The 19,027-nt window shown below is 37.0% G+C and overlaps 1 protein-coding gene across 2 annotated transcripts in view; it reads right to left on the minus strand.

The window, feature by feature from the left end:
• The window catches only part of UMAD1 (UBAP1-MVB12-associated (UMA) domain containing 1), a 79,211-nt gene that overhangs the window by 10,784 nt on the left and 49,400 nt on the right, over window positions 1–19,027 (minus strand). For both annotated transcript variants that reach the window (XM_039549264.1, XM_039549263.1), the window contains exon 3: window positions 7,714–7,799. In XM_039549264.1, the coding sequence (XP_039405198.1) occupies window positions 7,714–7,799 (86 nt within the window). The remainder of the gene's footprint in view (window positions 1–7,713; window positions 7,800–19,027) is intronic.

A 19,027-nucleotide genomic window follows, 5' to 3' on the forward strand; every position in this document is an offset into this window, starting at 1 on the left:
GATAAATAGAGTGAAGAGAAAAGAATTACTAGTCTGAACTCAGGTGAATCTTCTTTCAGCAATACCTGGGAACAACATCCTCAGCCATGCTTTCAAGAGTTTTGTTAAATAACTAAACCCCTGGATCTTAAATGGATTCTCACACAGATGCATGAATAAAAATTGCTGTACTAAGTGATATGTTCTGAGGTTTTTATCATGCTGCTTAAATTCCAAGCATGTGGCAAGACTAGCAATATGTCATGTTTACAAACTTAAAGTATTTTAATGCCAAAAAAAGTGAATTAAGCAAGTGTCATCTCACACAACTTTCCACCTGCTCTCTCCGCAGAGATTTGGGTCAGTAAGAGAAAGGAAGGATGGATATTTGATTTTAATTTCCTCCATAAACAGTCTGTAGCTGGAGCACTTGTCAACACCACCTTCAGTAAACAGGTTACCAGGAGCCAGAGTTTGTAAAAGCTTCAGTCTACAAACAGCAACAAAACTGAGTTGCTCTCAGCACCTACTGATCAGGATTTTCCGATTCAGGAATAAAAGTGTCATGACTCTTTAAGCAGCAAAAGGCAAAATAATTAATTAATTAAATAAAAATAAATTAATACTGGTCCACCTCTTTTAAATAAGGTGGCCTCTTTAACCCTCCTTGTTCTCTATGGATGGAAAATAATTGGATCACAATGAAAAAGAAGAAGGGTACATTTTTCTTTTTTTAAGATAGATCTGTTTTTATCTAGCAGGACTGCTAATCACATTACAACTCTAGAAACGCATTCTTAAAAATTTTAGTACTGTGGAAGAAAAGAAAATTGTAAACAAATAACTTACATTTTATTTTGTATTTTTAAAAAGTGCTTTAGAACAAAATTTGAATATGTGCTTCCCAGTGCACAGTCTTTCACAAAAAGAACAGGAGCTGTGTGACACTGAACTGTGCCATAAATCAAATCCCTGGACTGCCCCCAGTCATTTGTGGTGAGTTTTGTGTTTGGTTCTTCTTTTCCCTCTGAAAGTGGCAGTGCAACTAAGCTAAAGACATTGCTGTTTTCCTTACTTGGTGTTTTGAGTAATTGTTAACGAGCTGCCCTACACTACAGTCTTTCACCCACCATTTTATGCTAATACATCATGTTGTAAATATCACTGTACCATATTTGCACACAGTCTCATTGAGTGATGTATTTTCTACATTGCATTTTAGATCAATTTTAATATTTGGAAAGCCCAGAAGGGTTTCTCCTAGAGGCAGGATGACTGACTGATCAATTTGTTGACAGCAGCAAACTGAACCAGCATTACTGGCTTTTATTATGTATTTGGGCAAGAGATACAGGATAATCAGGAGTTTTATCTGGGATTAAGCTAGTCAGAAGATCCCAAAATTAGAGAAAGGCTAAAAAATGTGATGGGGACATCTGAGCATCTAGTTTGAGCATCTCTTGCTACAAATAACCAATCAATGTAACTGAGTAAGCAAAGTAATTAAATCAAACATATAGCGAGTTTCTGCCCAAACTAAATAGGAAGGTATGCAAAGTGTGCTTCTGCATACGCGTGCCTTGATCACCATTTGGTGTATACATCCCTTTACTAAAGCCTGGTTCTTCAAGTGAAGAGGCTGCAAACCAGGCCAACTATACTATTTTATTAACTTTTTACATGTGGGTACATACTTTTCTGTTTATAGGCACTGAATTATGAAAATATACCATGCCTGTGTGTCATTCTTTTCCTACAGGATGTCATTTTGTCTTCTGTTGCTCAAACCTCACAAATTGTGCAATCTGACTGCGGCACTGACTCTGGACTCCACAGGCAGGCTGTGGGAGAGGGGGATGCTCCAATCCACTCGTTGTTTTTACATGTATTTGCTGGCCAGACAGAACATTCATGTCCCACCTTAGAGGTCTGTAAGAACTTCCGCAGTTCTTGTACTGAAATCTCAGCTGAAGTTAAACAAAGAGTTTAACAGTACTTCACACTTGCAAAGTGCTACAGAAAAGTGTAAGACAGCACTGCATTACATTTTTTAAAATGAACTGTTTCCTAAGTTCAGAGAGGAAGTTGGTGACAACCACGTCAATTCACATCTCTCAATTTCCATTCAAGTTCCCTATATCTAAAAATATAATGCTTTCCTTTTAAAAAAATTACAATGGACGTAGTATTAATGATGCTACTGTGATTGCTAAGTATCTGAACTAACCCCAGCTGTGTGTCACGTTACACAGACAAGAAGTCCAATTATTCACTTTAGAATTGAGAAAAACCCTACAAGGTGATAGTCTTGAAAAGCACCCTCGGATCTTACTGGTTGAGCCTTGCTCAACAGCTTGCACAAATTGCAGTTTATAAAATGTTGTTTGTGAGGCCACTGCAACTAATCCTTTTCGACATGAGGAGCAGACTTTCTCGCGGATAATCATGTTGCTTAAATTTTGCATGTGTATGTACGTATACCTAATATATTTATGCATAATGTGCATATAAACCCTCCCCTTCCCCCTGAGTTGTCCAATTGTTAAGGGCAAACAGAAGCCCACTGGTCTACATGTTCTGGAGATCTTCCTAGAATGAAAAGACCTCTTAAATATTTTGGTAAATTATCAAAGAGATAGCAATATGAACATTAAGATATCATGAAGCTTTACAAAGTAAATATATTATTGCACAGTAATAGTTGTAACATGTAATAGGTGTACTATGCAATATTTGATTTGGTTTTTAGCTGAATGGGCTATTTACCTTAGTTCTCAGTAAGATCACAACCATATCATGTGCCTTTCTTATCACATGGCAGCTCTACTTCATATGCACTTTCCATCTGTGGCTGCACATGGACTCCCCAAAGAAGTCCCAGCTATTTACTATACACGCAAAGGATGAAGGAAGCTAAGAAAGCTGATGTCCATTGCAGCTGCCAAGGCTGAACATGAGTCATCCTTCTTTAAAGGTAATGTTAAAACTTCACTTCTTACAGCTTATGATCATGCATGACAGTTGAGTAAAATATAAGATCTTTCTTCTAATGGTACCAGCATTCAGAGAAGAGCTTGATGACTTGCTGCAGACAATCTTATTCCAGTCCCTCTAAGAGTGGATAATTTCATTAAGTGATTATTGCTTACATACGTAATTAAGAAGAGAGAAAATATGGACCAACATGCTTTAAGGGTTTTATATACAAAAAAGAAGATCTTAGAGTTAATATGACATATGACAAGCAATTAGGCTAACCAGGCCATGACTAGAATTCTACCTTAAGAAAGCTTTAAAAAAAACCAAAGAAGCCGAGTTAAGCAACAACATTTTTGATAGATATGGGATTTTGTCAAAAGAGAGCAAATTAATCACAAATAATGTTATCACAATAATTTTGAAATAGAAACCACTTTTTCTAAAGTAAATGTAGGGAAATTAAACTGATGCAACAAATCTACCCCAGAACACCCTTCCTGCAATTTTAAATATGGGACCCCCTGAACCATAAACCAAGGGTTAATAAGTGAACAGAGACATGATCAGTAGCAACTCCTTTTCCAGTAACTTGTAAAAATAATCCAGACAAACTTGAGGAAAAAACAGTCAATAATAGGTCTGACAGAAGCAATTAATTTTAATTAAAAAAAAAAAAAGGAAAACAAGATAACAGTAATATTATTCATGCCCTGGAATTGTATCAGCTGATCTGCTCTAAAGGGTATCTTAAAAGTCTACCAACTTCAGCAATACTTGTTAATTTCACTAGAAGGGTAAAAAAAAATTAAGTTATTTTTCCCCTACTCTATGGATTCTCACCTCTCATTATCTCTTCCTTGATATTTTATATCTCATAGTATTTCTGCCTTTTCAATTAACTCATATGTCCCCTAACGAGATATCTAGGAAACTGTTATTTATATCCATTCAGAATCCTTATACAGCAGCTGTATAAAGGATGACTTTTATGAGTCAATGCCAATTCAGACATAAAAATATTTTTCCTAATTTATTTAGATACTTGCCCAAAATGGTGCACACCTGTTTCTATACGCATAAAATCATAGAAAATTTTAAATTTACTTCAGGAACCATGGACTTTCTATCTGCTGTGTTCTAAGCTTCTAACAGAAAATTATGAAAAGAAAGGGCACAAAAATCATAACAGAACTATTACAATTCATAAAGGAAACTAAGTCCTAAGATGATAAGAATCACAGCAAGGTATATAATTAAGAGTGGCTATAACAACAACATATAAATTAGATAATTATGGATTAAGCAATCCCTTGGGGGATTCTCTCTTGCCCTAGAAAACGTGTAACAAGCTCCTTATATAGAAGGCAATAGCTATTAAGTATTTGAGGGAGAAGTAGGACTATAAGGAAAAACAAAAGGAAAAAAAAAAGAAGACACAGCAAGACAAAAATCCTAATTTACAATCTAAAGATGGTTCTCATTTTTGGTAGTTTATTTTAATACACTTACTGGTCCAGTTTTCCCCCATTAAATCTGCTGACATCTGTTGGCTAAAGAGCGCATGTCAGATTATCCAGAAGTGCAAGATCAAATACACATGAGCCACTTCTTAAGGTAACAGTAGGGAGATACAAAACACTGCAGCGATTACCAGAAATGTAATTTTTGTTGTTGTTGTTTCTTACATCAATGTAATAATCCCAGGTGTCCTGGACACCAGACATACAATAATCTTCATAAATCCTAATTCAAAGCCATACCATCTGTCAAAAATATTTTTTATGTTTCCTAATAGATATGCTACATAATCGCTCTCACAGCAGGGCAAAAATACATGGTTGCACTAATTTGCTTTACCAATAGAATAGCTCATTATCAAAAATAACCCCACCACATTATCGGGCTTTCTAGCACTCTTCATATATCAAAACTAACCTTTCCATTCCACTGTTTTCTATTACCTCAAATTCCCAATGAAAGCAGAAGATTGAATTATCTGGAAATTGTACGGTAATAATGGAAAAATCGCAAGCATAAATAAACCCCAAACCATAGTGTATCTTTCTATTATGATTGTGTTGCAGTTAAAATTAGAAGCTTTGTATTTCATGATCACTAATCTACTAATTTAGTCACTAATAAGACTAATTTAAGTTCTCGGCCCTGCAGAGCACTAACCGTTTTGGACCCAATCCAGAAAAGCACTTAAATGTCTCTGTGACTTTTAGTTCATGAGCCTGAAGCAACTTCAGAGGGATCAGACATTCTTGATTAGGCCCAGAGTACTCACTACCCTGCTGGACAACATGTCCCCCTAGGACTGACCAGCATCAGGAGATGACCCTCCCAACCCGCCGTCCATACTCATGGAGATGGAGAACACACTCCATATGGGATTGTTCAAAGCAGGAGCTTCTGTCTGAAGCAGAAGACAAAATGTTTGGGCTAAAGCTGGCCTTTGAGAACACCCTTCCTCCAAGAAGTTTTTAAATACCTGCAATTCCCCTAACACGCATGCAATATCCAAACACCTGAAAACAATGCCGACTGAGGTACGGCAAGGTTACAAGAGGTTCTGTTATATGTTCCTAGATGTGGCAAGATGATCTTGATGTAAACTTTTATTTCTGCATTAGTTTAAATAATTTATACAAGATTATACAAAAATACACACTTGACAATTCAGTGATTGTACAGCAAACAAATCCAATAGTACCTAAGAAAATGGGAAATTCCAAAGATGGTGGCCATTATCAAAAAATACCCCAGAAGATAATTTCTTCAAAAAATCAAACTTAACTTCATTTCCCCTTTGAAAATCCATGAACAAAGTGTTACTTCATTCTTCTTTAAATCACATTTCCAAAAGCACTTTTCATATTCCACAAAGTTTATATCTAATAAGTAGTGAAAAAGTTTATATTTAAAAATAAAAGCAGGTTTCCAGCAATCGAAAGATGCAGTTGATGAACTAAACGCTCTTTTGTTAAGTTCTGCATGACAAATATCTGATGCCACTTTGCAGTCTAACAACTATATTTTAACATACTCTTCTATGTTTATCAATAATTTGTGGTTTAATACTAACAGGGTTATTATTACAACTGATGTTCTATGTCTCTATGACATATTGAATATGTAATACAATGCTTTTCCAGTTTCCATAAATTGGTAAAGTTCTCCCATAAATTTACAAAAATATACTCACCACTGCAAGGAGGAATATTGCTTTCCTAATGGCCAGAATTATCCATTTAATTTCCATGATTCACAATTATTCTACTTAATTTGAGAACTTGAGAATTCCTTTGAGTAAATGTGAAGTCCAAATACTGAAATCTAGACTGGAATGAATTGCCTAAATAATACCAAGTGCTGGATCTTAATTTAACTTACGCTGTCACAAGCCAGTTCATAGGAGTATTTTTATGACATATAAGTATCGTAATAGAAAGTTGAAAATAAATCTTTGTTTCATTTTCCCTGTAATATCTGCAATTTTATTTTGAAAACTTTGCTTCTTCTCTCTAACTCACAAAACTTAAAATCTATACAAGTTCCTCTTTTCCTGAAATTCCAAAGAACTGAACAATAACTGGCAGTTCACCATCCCCAGCAAGAACATCGCGTTAAGGGAAACTACGTTTGTCCAGTAGGTAACTACAACATCAGTTAATTATACTGCCCAGATCTGCAGGACTTCAGATGCAAAGGACCTCAGCTCAGACATGCATGGATCTAAAGTCAGACTAAAACTTTGCAATTAGTTGGAACTAATCGCTTAGTTCACACTTCCACACTATCAGAAGGCAAACCACTCATTACTTACGACAAATTAAAGATTTCTGTATAGGACACAGTTTTAAATTTTAAATTAAAAAAGAAGACTACAGGCCACACATACATACTGACCACTCTTAGATATGGAAAAATTGTCACACACACCTCTACTATACCAAGGGACTTATCAATAATAAATATTGAAACAGCATTGAAAAGAGACAGATAGACACATATCTCACCAGTACCAAGGTGAAATATGGAAAAAAGAGAAAAGATAGGTTAACCAAAAAAAAGAAGCACCACAAAAGCACAAAAAGTCCAAGCCAAACATCTCTCAGTCACCTTGCAAATATCTAAAATTATATGGCGATGGAAAACAGGCTCATACTTGGTACAAAAACATTTTCAGAGTACATGGAAAACAAAATATGTGTACAGCATATGCAGAAATATTCTGAAAAGCCCTCGCCTGTAAACATGTATCAACTAAACAAAAGAAAAAGAAGCCCAGATTTACAGCCACACAGTACAGAAAGGAAACACACAATAAAGACAGAACTCACATGTTTACAACATGTTACTCATAATGGTAGTTGAGGAAATAGCTGACTTATGTAAATGTGTGACATTTTCCATCACTACTCACCACACTAATGCTTCTACGCAATTCATTAATATTCTAGCTACAGTTTCATGCTTGCACAATTCAAGTATAAAAATAAGATATTCAACAATACCATACAGCCCAGCCTTCTGCTATTTCCTTTTCAAATCCACAGCAGTGGGCTTGTTATTATTGCCATCTAATTAGTAGTGGTGCTGCTTTTATGATAGATGACAAGGAAGGCTGAGAGCCACTCAGCCAATGGAAGATGTGAATGTGGTGAAACCATCTTCTGCAGGACATTCATGTTTCTTAAATGAACTGCTATGGAAGTGTCATCATGTGTGCATAAGGAAATAGTCTCCTACCTGTGGAGGTTGATTGTACATTGGTCTGGTCTCTGGAAATGAAGTTTTATCCTTTGAGTCTCGACTTTGATCATCAACTGTGTCACCTACCAAAGTAAAAAAAAACCCTTTTAAATCACTGAGATCCTTCATATTTTACATAGAGTAAGAAAATCTCTTCAGTCTTCCTAAAATCAAATTATACCCTGAGAAAGGGGGACTCGGTTGCCACATTTATATTTACAATTTTGAACACGAGTAAAGAGAAAAACATTGAGAAGTGATCTGCAAAACCCAGGAACAAATCTATGTCAATTATTTAAAGGAAAAAATTCATGGGGAAAAAAGGGAGAAAAGAAAAAAGCAGGGCCCCTATTTTTGCACACTTTAGGACCATTAAGTTCTAATAATTAGCAAAGGGTACATAGCAAAGTGACTATGTAGTGCAAAAGAGATAACCAGGTGCATATCCATCACATTCCAATCCAATGTCAGGCTAAAAGCACTGTTACTCTATCCTCATTCATAGCCTCATTTCCACACAGTTGATATCTGTGCATGAGTGCAGAAAGAGAGACAAAACATTCTGAGAAATGGCCTGGTTTTGACTGTATGGGGACAAAGACTGCTGGGCAGGCTGGGCACAGATCTCCTCCCATTGCATACATGTGGCTACCTCTGCCCAGGATTTTACCGAGAAGACACAATTCAGTTTATCCCAAAAGCTGCAGCTGGCACTCATCACAGCAATAAACTAGAGACAAGATTATTTTCACCTTTATTTTTAAGACAAAAGGTACATTATCAATTTTATTTAAAAGGTAGAGGTAGTAAAAAAAGAACAAAACCAGAATTTGTTTCTCAGATGTTGCAAAACAAACATCCACCTATCCTATCTTCTCCAATTTTCTTTGTCAATGGGAGAGTGTACCAGAAGTTGTAAATGTTTTGCAGATTATCTCCTTCTGCTGTTAGTACTAGTCAGTAAATAGTTAGCAAAAGCACAAAACTGAGAAAGACTAAAGATTTAGATACATAATTCTGGTTTTATTTTTATTTGAATGCATACTGCTTTCTGTAATGGAGCACTTTCAAAATCTATATCCTTAAAGAGTCCTATAGCAACAATTCAAAATGAAAAGGTTCTAGTTACTGTAACTGCTAAATTCTTTGTTAAACCAGTGGTTCTGGCTCTCCTGTTCCATTTTCTCCACAGGTTTACTTAGAGGCTGTGCACCAGGCAGAAGCCTTTGGAAACAGCAGCCAGCTTCTGCCTATGCCCAATTAGGCTGGAAAGCCAATGACCCAGGTCTATGCATGTTTGTTTGTTCCATACTATCATGGACCCCCTGGTCTAACCGGTCAGGTCCTCAAGTACAATGCAATATTTGGTAAAGTTTTGTATGAAAACAAGCACTAGTATCTAGTCATTGTGTCTGCTTTTAATACCCAAGTATTATTCCTAGCTGTGTATGCAGAGAATCATCATCATCATCATCATCATCATCATCTTTGTCACAGGTCTTTAATGCTTATTAATTTCATTAATTTCATTCACTTTCCAAGACCTTTTCTGGAGTTGAAAAATGCTGCTTAGTAAGCTAGTAATTCTCTACATAAAATACTCCAAAGGACTTGTATTCACAAGAGCTCTTAAAAAAAAAGAGGGTGTGGGAGAACAAAGGAGATGGGGATTCAGCTAATCTTCCATTCCACTCCCAGTACCTTGAAAAACACAATGTGTAACACCTATAAGATAATGAGGTAAGTAACAGTCATGAAAATCACTAATATTAAACAACTAGTTTACATTTGTAATGAAGTAGAGGCGTGCAAACAAAAATTATTACAAGTCTTGTAAATGTACCCTGCCTCAGGGAGGTGTAAAAATGGTTAACAGATACACAAAGAGGGCAGTAAGGCATACTTTTAGTACACTTGATGTGGCTGAGACTGCAAACCAGTTTAAATTGTAATAAATTTAGGCTAGATCAGTTTCTCCAGGAGTAAAACTACTTAAAACACTTTGAACAACCTAAGGAAACGGTTTCTCTAAACAGTGGTTAAAATCCAAAGGACTTCAGAGATAGGTTGAAGAAACATCTGTTGTGAATGGTTTCAATCATGCCAAGACAAGGAAGATGAATTTTTGTGTTCCATTCTAGTCCTACATTCCATGAACATATAGGAGGAAAGACTCCACAGGATACCCTTCCCCAGGATCAGGGAACTTAGCTGTCTGATGAAGACTTGTGAAGGTGCGAGTGCACTGCAGCGAGTTGGACAACGACTGACCGAGAGTATAAGGGCAGCGCTCTGTGGGCAGTCGGTACCAAAGGGACATACTGGGTGAAGTTGGGTGTTTGCATAAACATACTGAAAGAGTTACACCAGAGATTCAACAAACAGGAACCAAGGTTTTACTCCTTGTCTTTACAAACCATTCCTGAGAAAGCACTCAGAAGTTTTAATATGAAAAAACCACTAAAAAACCACAAAATTCATGTGTGTTAATGCTACCCAGAATATACCTTTTCCCTGTGATTAGTTTTCCTTAAGATGAAAAGAGTCTTGGTTTGTAATCAGGACCAAAAGGTCAAAAATGATCACAAGAAAGGAAGAATAACTCATTTAGAGAGAAATGAAATTTTTTACTTAGAACTTTGTCATCCAGCTCCCAAAGTTCACAAGCTCTTAAGGAAGCCAAAGGTAGGAATACCTATAGTGTTTCACAATTCAATTGCCTCTGTAAAACTGCACTTTAATGCAAAGTTTTTCTTTGTTAAAAAAAAAAAAAAAATAGGGAAACCCCCAATACCTTGCCAAATTATCAGGCATATGGTCCTGCAAGGATAAGCCATGACTCTTCGTATAGACTTTTATTATTTGAGTTAATGGAATTATAACAGTGTAGGCAGCTGCCAAAGACACCAAGCTGTCTAAGACATTCAGTAGGATGGAATATTTTTCCAGATAAATTGGTATTTTCAGTGTACTTCTTTCACTGGTTTCTATCTCAAATATTCAAACAGATTAGTCATCCTTATTTCTACTAGCCCAAATAATTAATTAACTGTGACATACCTCCTCAGCTCTATCAATTCCCAACCCTATCTAGCTTGCCATAGCTGTTTCATATTGTTTAGCCACCCACAATTTTTCTTTTTGTTCAGCATGCCTTGGTTTCCCATTGACCTACAGTCTAATCTCTTTCCTTAACTGGAGGTCATAGTTTGTCTTCCCTCTTCAGGCTCAGCCTTCAAAATTCTTCCTTCTGAATGTGGGTTTTCCTCTTCTCCTCTGCAACCCTGCAATCTCTTCCTACCCACCTACCAGTATGTGAGGAAGGGGGATGATGCCAAACACCCAACAGACAGACATCCATGAGAGCACAGACCTTTGGGTGCAGGAACTATGTGGGTTTTTTTGAGCACTTCAAACATTCTGGTTGATAGCTTTTGACTGGGGAAAAAACCCAAACAACCAAATCACCACTCCTCTCCAAACACTAGGAGAAAAGCCCCCACAAACAAACCCAAACAAGTCCTCTTAAACAATCTTGATGTAAATAGGTATACAATTATATTTTTGCCAATTCAGTTTGCTAAGCAACTGAGATCAGGCTCTGAGAAAAGATCACAAATACATGACCTTAGTAGAAAGGGCCCCCATAAAAGTCTTTCATCAGAACTGCAAATATGTTCATAGATAAGGGCAGGGACCACGGTAATCACCTAGCCTAGCTTCCTGTAAAAATATAGGCCGTAAGATTTCTTGAATTAATTTGTTTGAACTAGATCAACTTTAAAGCTATATTTTAATCAGGAGATAAAAGACAAAATTATTTGTCTTACAAAACAATTCGATTCTGGCTCATACACTCCTTCATTTAAGCATTGTGCAAATTTTAGTCCTAAAACTCTAGAAATAAATCTAAGTCATATATCAAAAAATGACATAGACTGTTTAAAGTCTCTAAGAATTAGAAATGAAGGGCACCTCATGCAGTGTAATATGGTCTAAGTATCAGTAGCATTATCTGTAATATGCAGAACATTACTGGAAAAATTTATCAGGAAAAAAATAATCATGCTCACTGCTGTAAAATATTCCCTTCCTTACCAATAGGAAAATATTTAAAGTTTGAAAAGAAAGTAGTAGGCATATTTATCCTACTGTCCAGGTAAGTTTGTATTTCAAATCCTCAGTCTTGGGAGGCTGTTTTTAAGTTATATTAAGCCTCTTCCAGGCCCAAATAATCACTGTTGCACTGAAAGGTCAGACATACGTTTCTGCTTTCACTAAGCTGGTGCTGGATTTACACCAACATTCTCCAAGTTCCACTGGTATATTTTTCCAAGAACTGCAGCCAGGTGTTCCACAGGAAAGAAATACCTAGTCCAGTCCTTAGTATGTACTATGTATATCCTCCCTCAGAACTCAAGAGTTTTTGGTGTCTTCAGAAATCTGCATTCAGCTGCCTATCTGGACCTCAGCGAACTCTCATATAGAAAGGTTCAACCACAAGTTTGGCTTCTACTCAACAAGGAAGTGGTGTTTCTATTTATACTCTTTCCTTTTCCAGCATTTTGTTAACCTCAAGCTGTGTAGTCTCTTGATCAACAGACAGCATTTAAAAGCATAGCCCACCCTCAGTTTAATAAATTAAAACCAATTGTAAATGTATTTTAGAATCTTTTATAATGTAGACTGCCATTTGTCCTGGCCTGTGCAAAACTCCTGTGAGACACTGAAGCACGTACAACACAGCAAGCAATAACTAGCTACCAAATACATGGATTTTCAAATGTCACCTTCAGCTTCAAAAGGAAGACAGCTATTTTCCATTATACTTTAGTTAGTTGCTTAACTCTTTGTTGCCTGTCATTATCTTCTATATCCTGCATAGAGATGGTAAGAACAAAGAATATTCTGGCTTCTACTTGGCAGCAAAAAGACAAAAAGTTTTAGGAGAGAATTAGTAAGATCTGAAAACAGGAGAGATTGACTCTGTGGAAGCATCAAAGTTTTACTACAGTTTCTTTTCCCTCTTTCTTACTCATAAATCTTCCCCTCTCTCCATGAGATAAGGAAGAAAGGCCGGACACAGCAATTTTAAATTACCCTGCTCCAGGATAAACAAGCAGAACTTCAGGCTTCAGTCCATCAATGCTGACAGTGCTTTCAGTCTCCGTAGGTATTTAAGAAGTACTGTAATTCCCTCTCAACATCTGAGTCTCGGCACTCTCTGTGATCCCATTTCTATGCAAAGGGGTTTGATAGCACCACTTTTTCAAGTCCTGCTCTCCTCTCAGCCTCCAGGTCTTTCAGCAGGGACGAAACGTGTTTCTGCTCAGTCTCTTCCAGCCCTGCTTGGTTCTCCAGCACTCACCTCCAGGGTCTCACAGCTTCCACTTACCAGCCAGTTTCCACCCAGTGAGTGAGCTGGGGACTGCACTGCAGTGGTGCCAAGGAACCTGGATGGCAGTACCCCAAACATAGAATCGTGCTGATTTTATGGGATCTAGACAACTACCAGAAGACAGGGAAGACAGAGGGAAGACCCTTAGAAGCACCGAACGGTTTGGGTTGGAAAGGAGCTTTAAAGATCGTCTATTCCACCCGCCCCAAATGGATTGTACACAACAAGCTGTAAGTAATTTAACAGTTTCCATTGGTGATCAACACATCACCCAATGATCCACCAGAATCAAATAAGGCACTGGCCAGTTTGCTGTCCTCTTCAATGGCTCATTGATCAATTGTTGGTTCCTCCATTTTTTTTAAAAGAGGGCTATCACTCAGTCTAGTATTAGTGCTATAAAACTACATATTAATCTTCATTATCTTCCATGTGTACATGGCCAAGACATAATAGCCTTAATATATATAGCTGGCAAAACAATGAAGTCATCCTAGTTTCAGGTCACCTCATCCTGGTTTCATATTAAAGCTTTTCATATCAACAGCAGTTTCATTTCAACAAGCTAATAATATCCCCTAAAAAAAACCCAATATATCAGCAGAAAGATTCTCCACAGCTGCAACTTCCAGCAAAACAAGAGTTTAAGAGTTTATGCTGCATAAGGGTGACTGAGAAGGAAGTCTGTGTAAGCCCATGCTAAGGCAGAGGTCTGGTAAGTGTTTGGCAGCCTTACACTGAGTTTCAACAGTGCATTAAGAGGTTCTACAAATAAATCTTTGATTTGGAGTAGAACTTAACCAGTATCTTCTCTAATTCTCCCGATGAACCACAAGAAAAGTCTATATAAACCCTGCAGTGAGAATCCTGAAACTGATTTCTTCAAACTTGTAAAAGGCAGGGGGGAATATGTACCAAGGTAAACATTACCCTGAATGGTTTTGCATTTGCAGACATGAAGCAACAAAGTTCAGCCCTTTCCCAATTAAGAAGAATAGCAAATCCAGCTACAGCACATGCCACTGAAGATTGTGGGAGTGGCACTCCACACTGCCACCCAGTCTGATTTTGGTATCCTGTCCTTCTGCAGGCAATCTTAATGTAGAGTCTCCATGTTCCTAAACAATTCTGTCAGGGTCTTTTCAACCTGCATCCCACTATCAAGATCACAGTGAAACCATAGATTTAAAACTTCCCTAAGAAAAATTTTGTTTCCCCAAACAAAAACTGTTCAGAAGATAGCAATAGAAAAACAATATGAGAGGTTCCTGTAGAGTTTCCATATCCCAGATCTACATACTTTTAAGTTTGCAAAAAGTGTTTTATTTCTGTGCTTTTCTGTATTTCCAACTTCTTAGAAGTTTGACTTCTTTCAAAGCTTTCCTGAATCCTATAACAAAGGACCCTTAGAGTTTAGATTTAACTCCATCTCCAGCCACTTCACCGAGGCTAAATCATTCCAGCTCCTCTGACCCCCACTGAAAATACTCTTCTAAGAGGTGCCCAACTCTTTCAGAAAGCTGGTGAATCCAAAGCCAAAGCTGTGTAACAAAATTTTGGTTGGAAGGAATCCTGGAGATCACACTAGTTCAGCCTCCAGTTAAGCGCAGGGCTAGCTTCAAAGTGAAAGGAACTACGTACCTCAGGTTGTCTGGCTGAATTTTGAGGCTCCAAAGACAGAGATTCCTCAGCATCTCTCAGTTTTATCTATCCCTCTACTGTATGTTACCTTCAGGTTCACAGTCACATTCAAAACAAGCTGTAGAAATTTGTCCATGAGCCACATGTTATTTTACTTCAGTTTTAAGTTATGAGACTTTCATGTCAAGCATAACGAAATGCCAGGAATTAATCTCATTCTGATTTTCTGGTGTGATGTATCTGTGCAAGTACTTTTCATCCCTTATATGTGCATGCCAGCCTTTCTCAGTAGTCCACCAAAACATGGAACCCCCTCACCACAGCATCTTTCCAGAGATCTCATTTTTCCATTTTGCTATTTGGAAATTCTGTTCTAGAGTTCATTACCTTAGATTATGCCGCACCTTTCTTATCTAGTTGTGCTATCAGAGTGAGCAAGTGATGTGACTTACCAGCTACTCAATACAACCTTAGGACTGAAGCAATCAACAATATAGATCCAAGTAAGGGCTTATGAAATGTTCAGTCATTTTATGACGAAAAAGTTGAAAGAAAAAGCTAGATAAGAGAAATGTACATCCTCTAAGTCATCTGACCCAAGATTTGTGCTTATCTCTGTGTGTGTGCCAGTGCCTCAGGGAAACCTCAAAACTATTCACTACTGTTCCATGTTCAACTGATACTGTGTGGATAAGCCCCCCATGTATCTATTGTATGCTGGTATTTATCATGAACATTGGCCCTAAAAATAAGTATCAGCAAATCTGCATGGAAGGCATAGATGAGATGCCATAGGCCAGTCTCTTCATGCATTAAGTCACAGTTCTTGACATTCCTAGAGAATCTCTAAATCTTCCTGTCATTCACTTCATCTGTCAGTTAAGCCCCTCCTCTTCATATCAAAACAAATGTAATCTTCCAAGGCCAAGTGAATCACACCTTTCTGGGGAAGCAAACCATTTAATTTACTTTTTTGAAAAGAAAAGTTTTATAAACTGATTACCTCTCTTTTTATTTTAGACATAATCATTCAGTGATACCTGATTGTCATGGTAATCTAGACCAGCTTAATCATCCCACAGAACAAGTACATTATTCTAAGACTAGGAATAAATCAAAAAATAACTTAAATTTTTAGATACTTAGAACAGTTTAATGTTAATTCATATAATCTCTTTCCACTTCACTCTCAAATCTGCTTGCTGGTAGTGGAAGAGGTCTACACTTCACATAATCCAACTCTGCTGTATCAATAGGCTGGTGTGCAACAAGTGCAAAAGAAGCATCAGTTTGCAAGCAAAATTTTCTTCCAGGATTATAATCTTCCACTAGACCATTTTTCCAAGGGACGGAAATAAAGACAACATTGTTTCCCTTTATTTGTTCTGTTTCTGTTGCCTAACTTTCTCCTGTTTACCTTTGAGATAATAGAACAGTCACGATCTTCAAAATCCTTCCTGCGTTTTCTTATTTTGCTTGTGAGGATGATAAAACGTTTAATCTCAAAACAATAAAATTCTTTACCTTCTCAGTTCCTGATGAACAGCAAAAGGCTTTGGGGAAATGTCAGTAATAACAACAAACTCAGAGGAAGACAATAGCACAGCTCACACAGAGTAGCGCTGGCAAGCAACCTCCTCTTTAACATGTTTTAGCAGCATCATTTCCTTGTCACTACTTAATCCCATCTATAAAACCTGTCTCAGATTACAGGCTCAGTTGTTTTCCAAAAGTAAATAGATATATTATAACATTCCACTTTTCACTATGAAATTAAGATTATTTTGGTATCCTCACTTAACTATGACATTAAAACTCCCCTCCTCCTGTTTTATTAATGATGTGGTTCTAAAGGCAATCCTGTGCAGAAAGCAAGCAGCACACACTGGAGCCCACTTTGATGAGGACAAAGATTTTCCTAGCACTTAAAAACCTGCTGTGGTCTGCCTGTTCAGTCTCTTGGTTACACTGTGTAACGTGCATTTCAGTAGGTCCAACATGCATTAAAATTATTTGCCTGTCAAAAACTGAGGTGCTGATAGCCTGATATTTACATACGAAGCTTGCTACATAATTGTAAATTATGTTAGAAAACAAACAATGCAAATTTAAGCTGGTTGCCTATGGAATGAGATTTACATGACCAATCTTCTGTCCTTGATAACATAGGAAAACGTTGTCAAATGTAGTTGAATCTGGCACAGAGATAGAAGGCTTGGAGATATTTAGATATTTACAGAATATAACCATCTGCAGCTGGGTAGTAAAAAGAGACTAGGAGTAATACCCCAGCTGCAGGAAAAACCCATTGCTCTGTTATTCTTGGCCTGCTTGGTCAATTGGCAAATACTGCTGCGTTTGGTCATTGGGAATGAAGGGAAGGCAAGAGAGGCCACTGTAATAAAGCAGGGAAATGCTCAGGGCTGTTCTAGAAGGGCAGAAGGACTAGGAGATCCTCAAGGAGGTCCTTGATAAACTATTCCGGGGAATGCTGTGTTTTATTCTCTCTTGATAGCATTTTGGCTACTTGAAACAAGAAATACATTTTTTAGAAAAAGGAAGAGGGGGAAAATCCCACCTAAAAGTTTGTAAATCAATCATTCAGTTGACTCATATTAGGGCCACTTATATCTTTGTCCCATGATGCACTGAAATGAACTGATCATCACATACAGCCTTATCCCAATAACCAGCCCTCACGTGAGAAGCTGCCTACAACATTCATGGTAGCTGTTATGAACCTTTTGTCTTCTAGAAGCTCTGAAAGTACCAGAAAGCTGAATTAATACTTTGTGGGAGAGGAATTGATAATAGGACAGAACACTAATTTAAGGTAACTTTTATGTAGCATAGTTATGAGAAATCTCCACAGTAATAATCATTTCATACCCAAATGCTACTATCCTCTCAGAGACATGGAAACCCCTGAAACAAAGTTAGGCAGAATTAATCTAAAACATAAGGACCACACACAACGTTTTATAGATACCCTGAAACACACTTACGTCTGCATGACATACACGCACAATACAACTGATGCAGAAAGTTAAATCACAATACCTAAGATTCTCTTAGAAGGCTACTGTGGTTCCAAAAAGATTCCCTCCCCACTTTTTTTTTGGAAGTTATTTTCTAGACAGCAGCCTGGAAATCTTATGTCACTGTGACTACATAATGTCAATTCTGAGCAGAAAACCTTATGGTACATCCACTGCTGCTTTTGCATTTCTGACACATGCTTGCAGACTATTCCTGAACAGCATGGGGTTTTTTTTCTCTAAAAAGTATAAATTCTCTGGATTTTTTTGTAGTAATAAGCACAACTTTATAAACATACCTAAAATTGGTACAGAGAGGTTTCCTTTAAAAAAGGAAAACCTACAGCCAAAAGAAATCTCAACAAATTATTCAATAGGACAAAATATCTCTGCTTCCATAACTCCTTGAAAAACTGCTTTTGACTTACACTGTTAATTCCTTTATATTAGTACCATCTTCTGATTTCAGACTTATGAAGGGATCTGAAACTAACCAACCAAGTCTCCTCACAAACTAAAACATAAATCCATTTACCCTGTCCTGAGAAAGGACAGAAGCCTGCACAGTAGCTGATCTTTGGATCAGACCTCTCTCATGAATAACCAGCTCCACAATGATGATTAAAGGACTACTTAATTTTATTTATTTATTTAGAGCACATAGGTCAATAATGTGGATTAACTAGGATTAAAGTGTTATTTTCTGCTAATTTTTGTGCTTTAAGCTGGTTTAGTATTTCTAGGGACTTTATTCTAAAGCCAGCTTTGTAGAAGAAACTGCACCACAGAGCTTCTGGATTACTCTTGACTTGTGTGCAAACAAAATGGAAATGTTACATATTACAACAACATATTACTGCTAGATTCCTTGGCTTTAAAGGCAACAACATGATTAGTATTAAATATTCACAGATTTTTAGTATGTCTGGCTTCATTACTTTAAAACCTTTCTACCTATTCAACTGCATTTTTGCATTACACAAACATAATAGTACAGATCTATTAGGAAAAAAAATTGAATTATCACCACAAAAAAGAACTAGAATAATTCTTTAAAAGTATCCAAAGAGCAGGGCAGAAGTTATTTTGGGGAGGAGAAAAAGAGATGAATAAAAATTCCTGAAAAGAGGAATTTGCTTTACAAAGTCTAAAAAAGCCCCACCACATTAAAACACCCATTTACAAAGATTAAAGATGTAGAAGTCCAGCTGATACGTTTTTGGCTGTATCAATC

The sequence above is a fragment of the Corvus cornix genome, chromosome 2 (genome assembly GCF_000738735.6).
Source record: "Corvus cornix cornix isolate S_Up_H32 chromosome 2, ASM73873v5, whole genome shotgun sequence".
NCBI classification, from domain to species: Eukaryota; Metazoa; Chordata; class Aves; order Passeriformes; family Corvidae; genus Corvus; species Corvus cornix.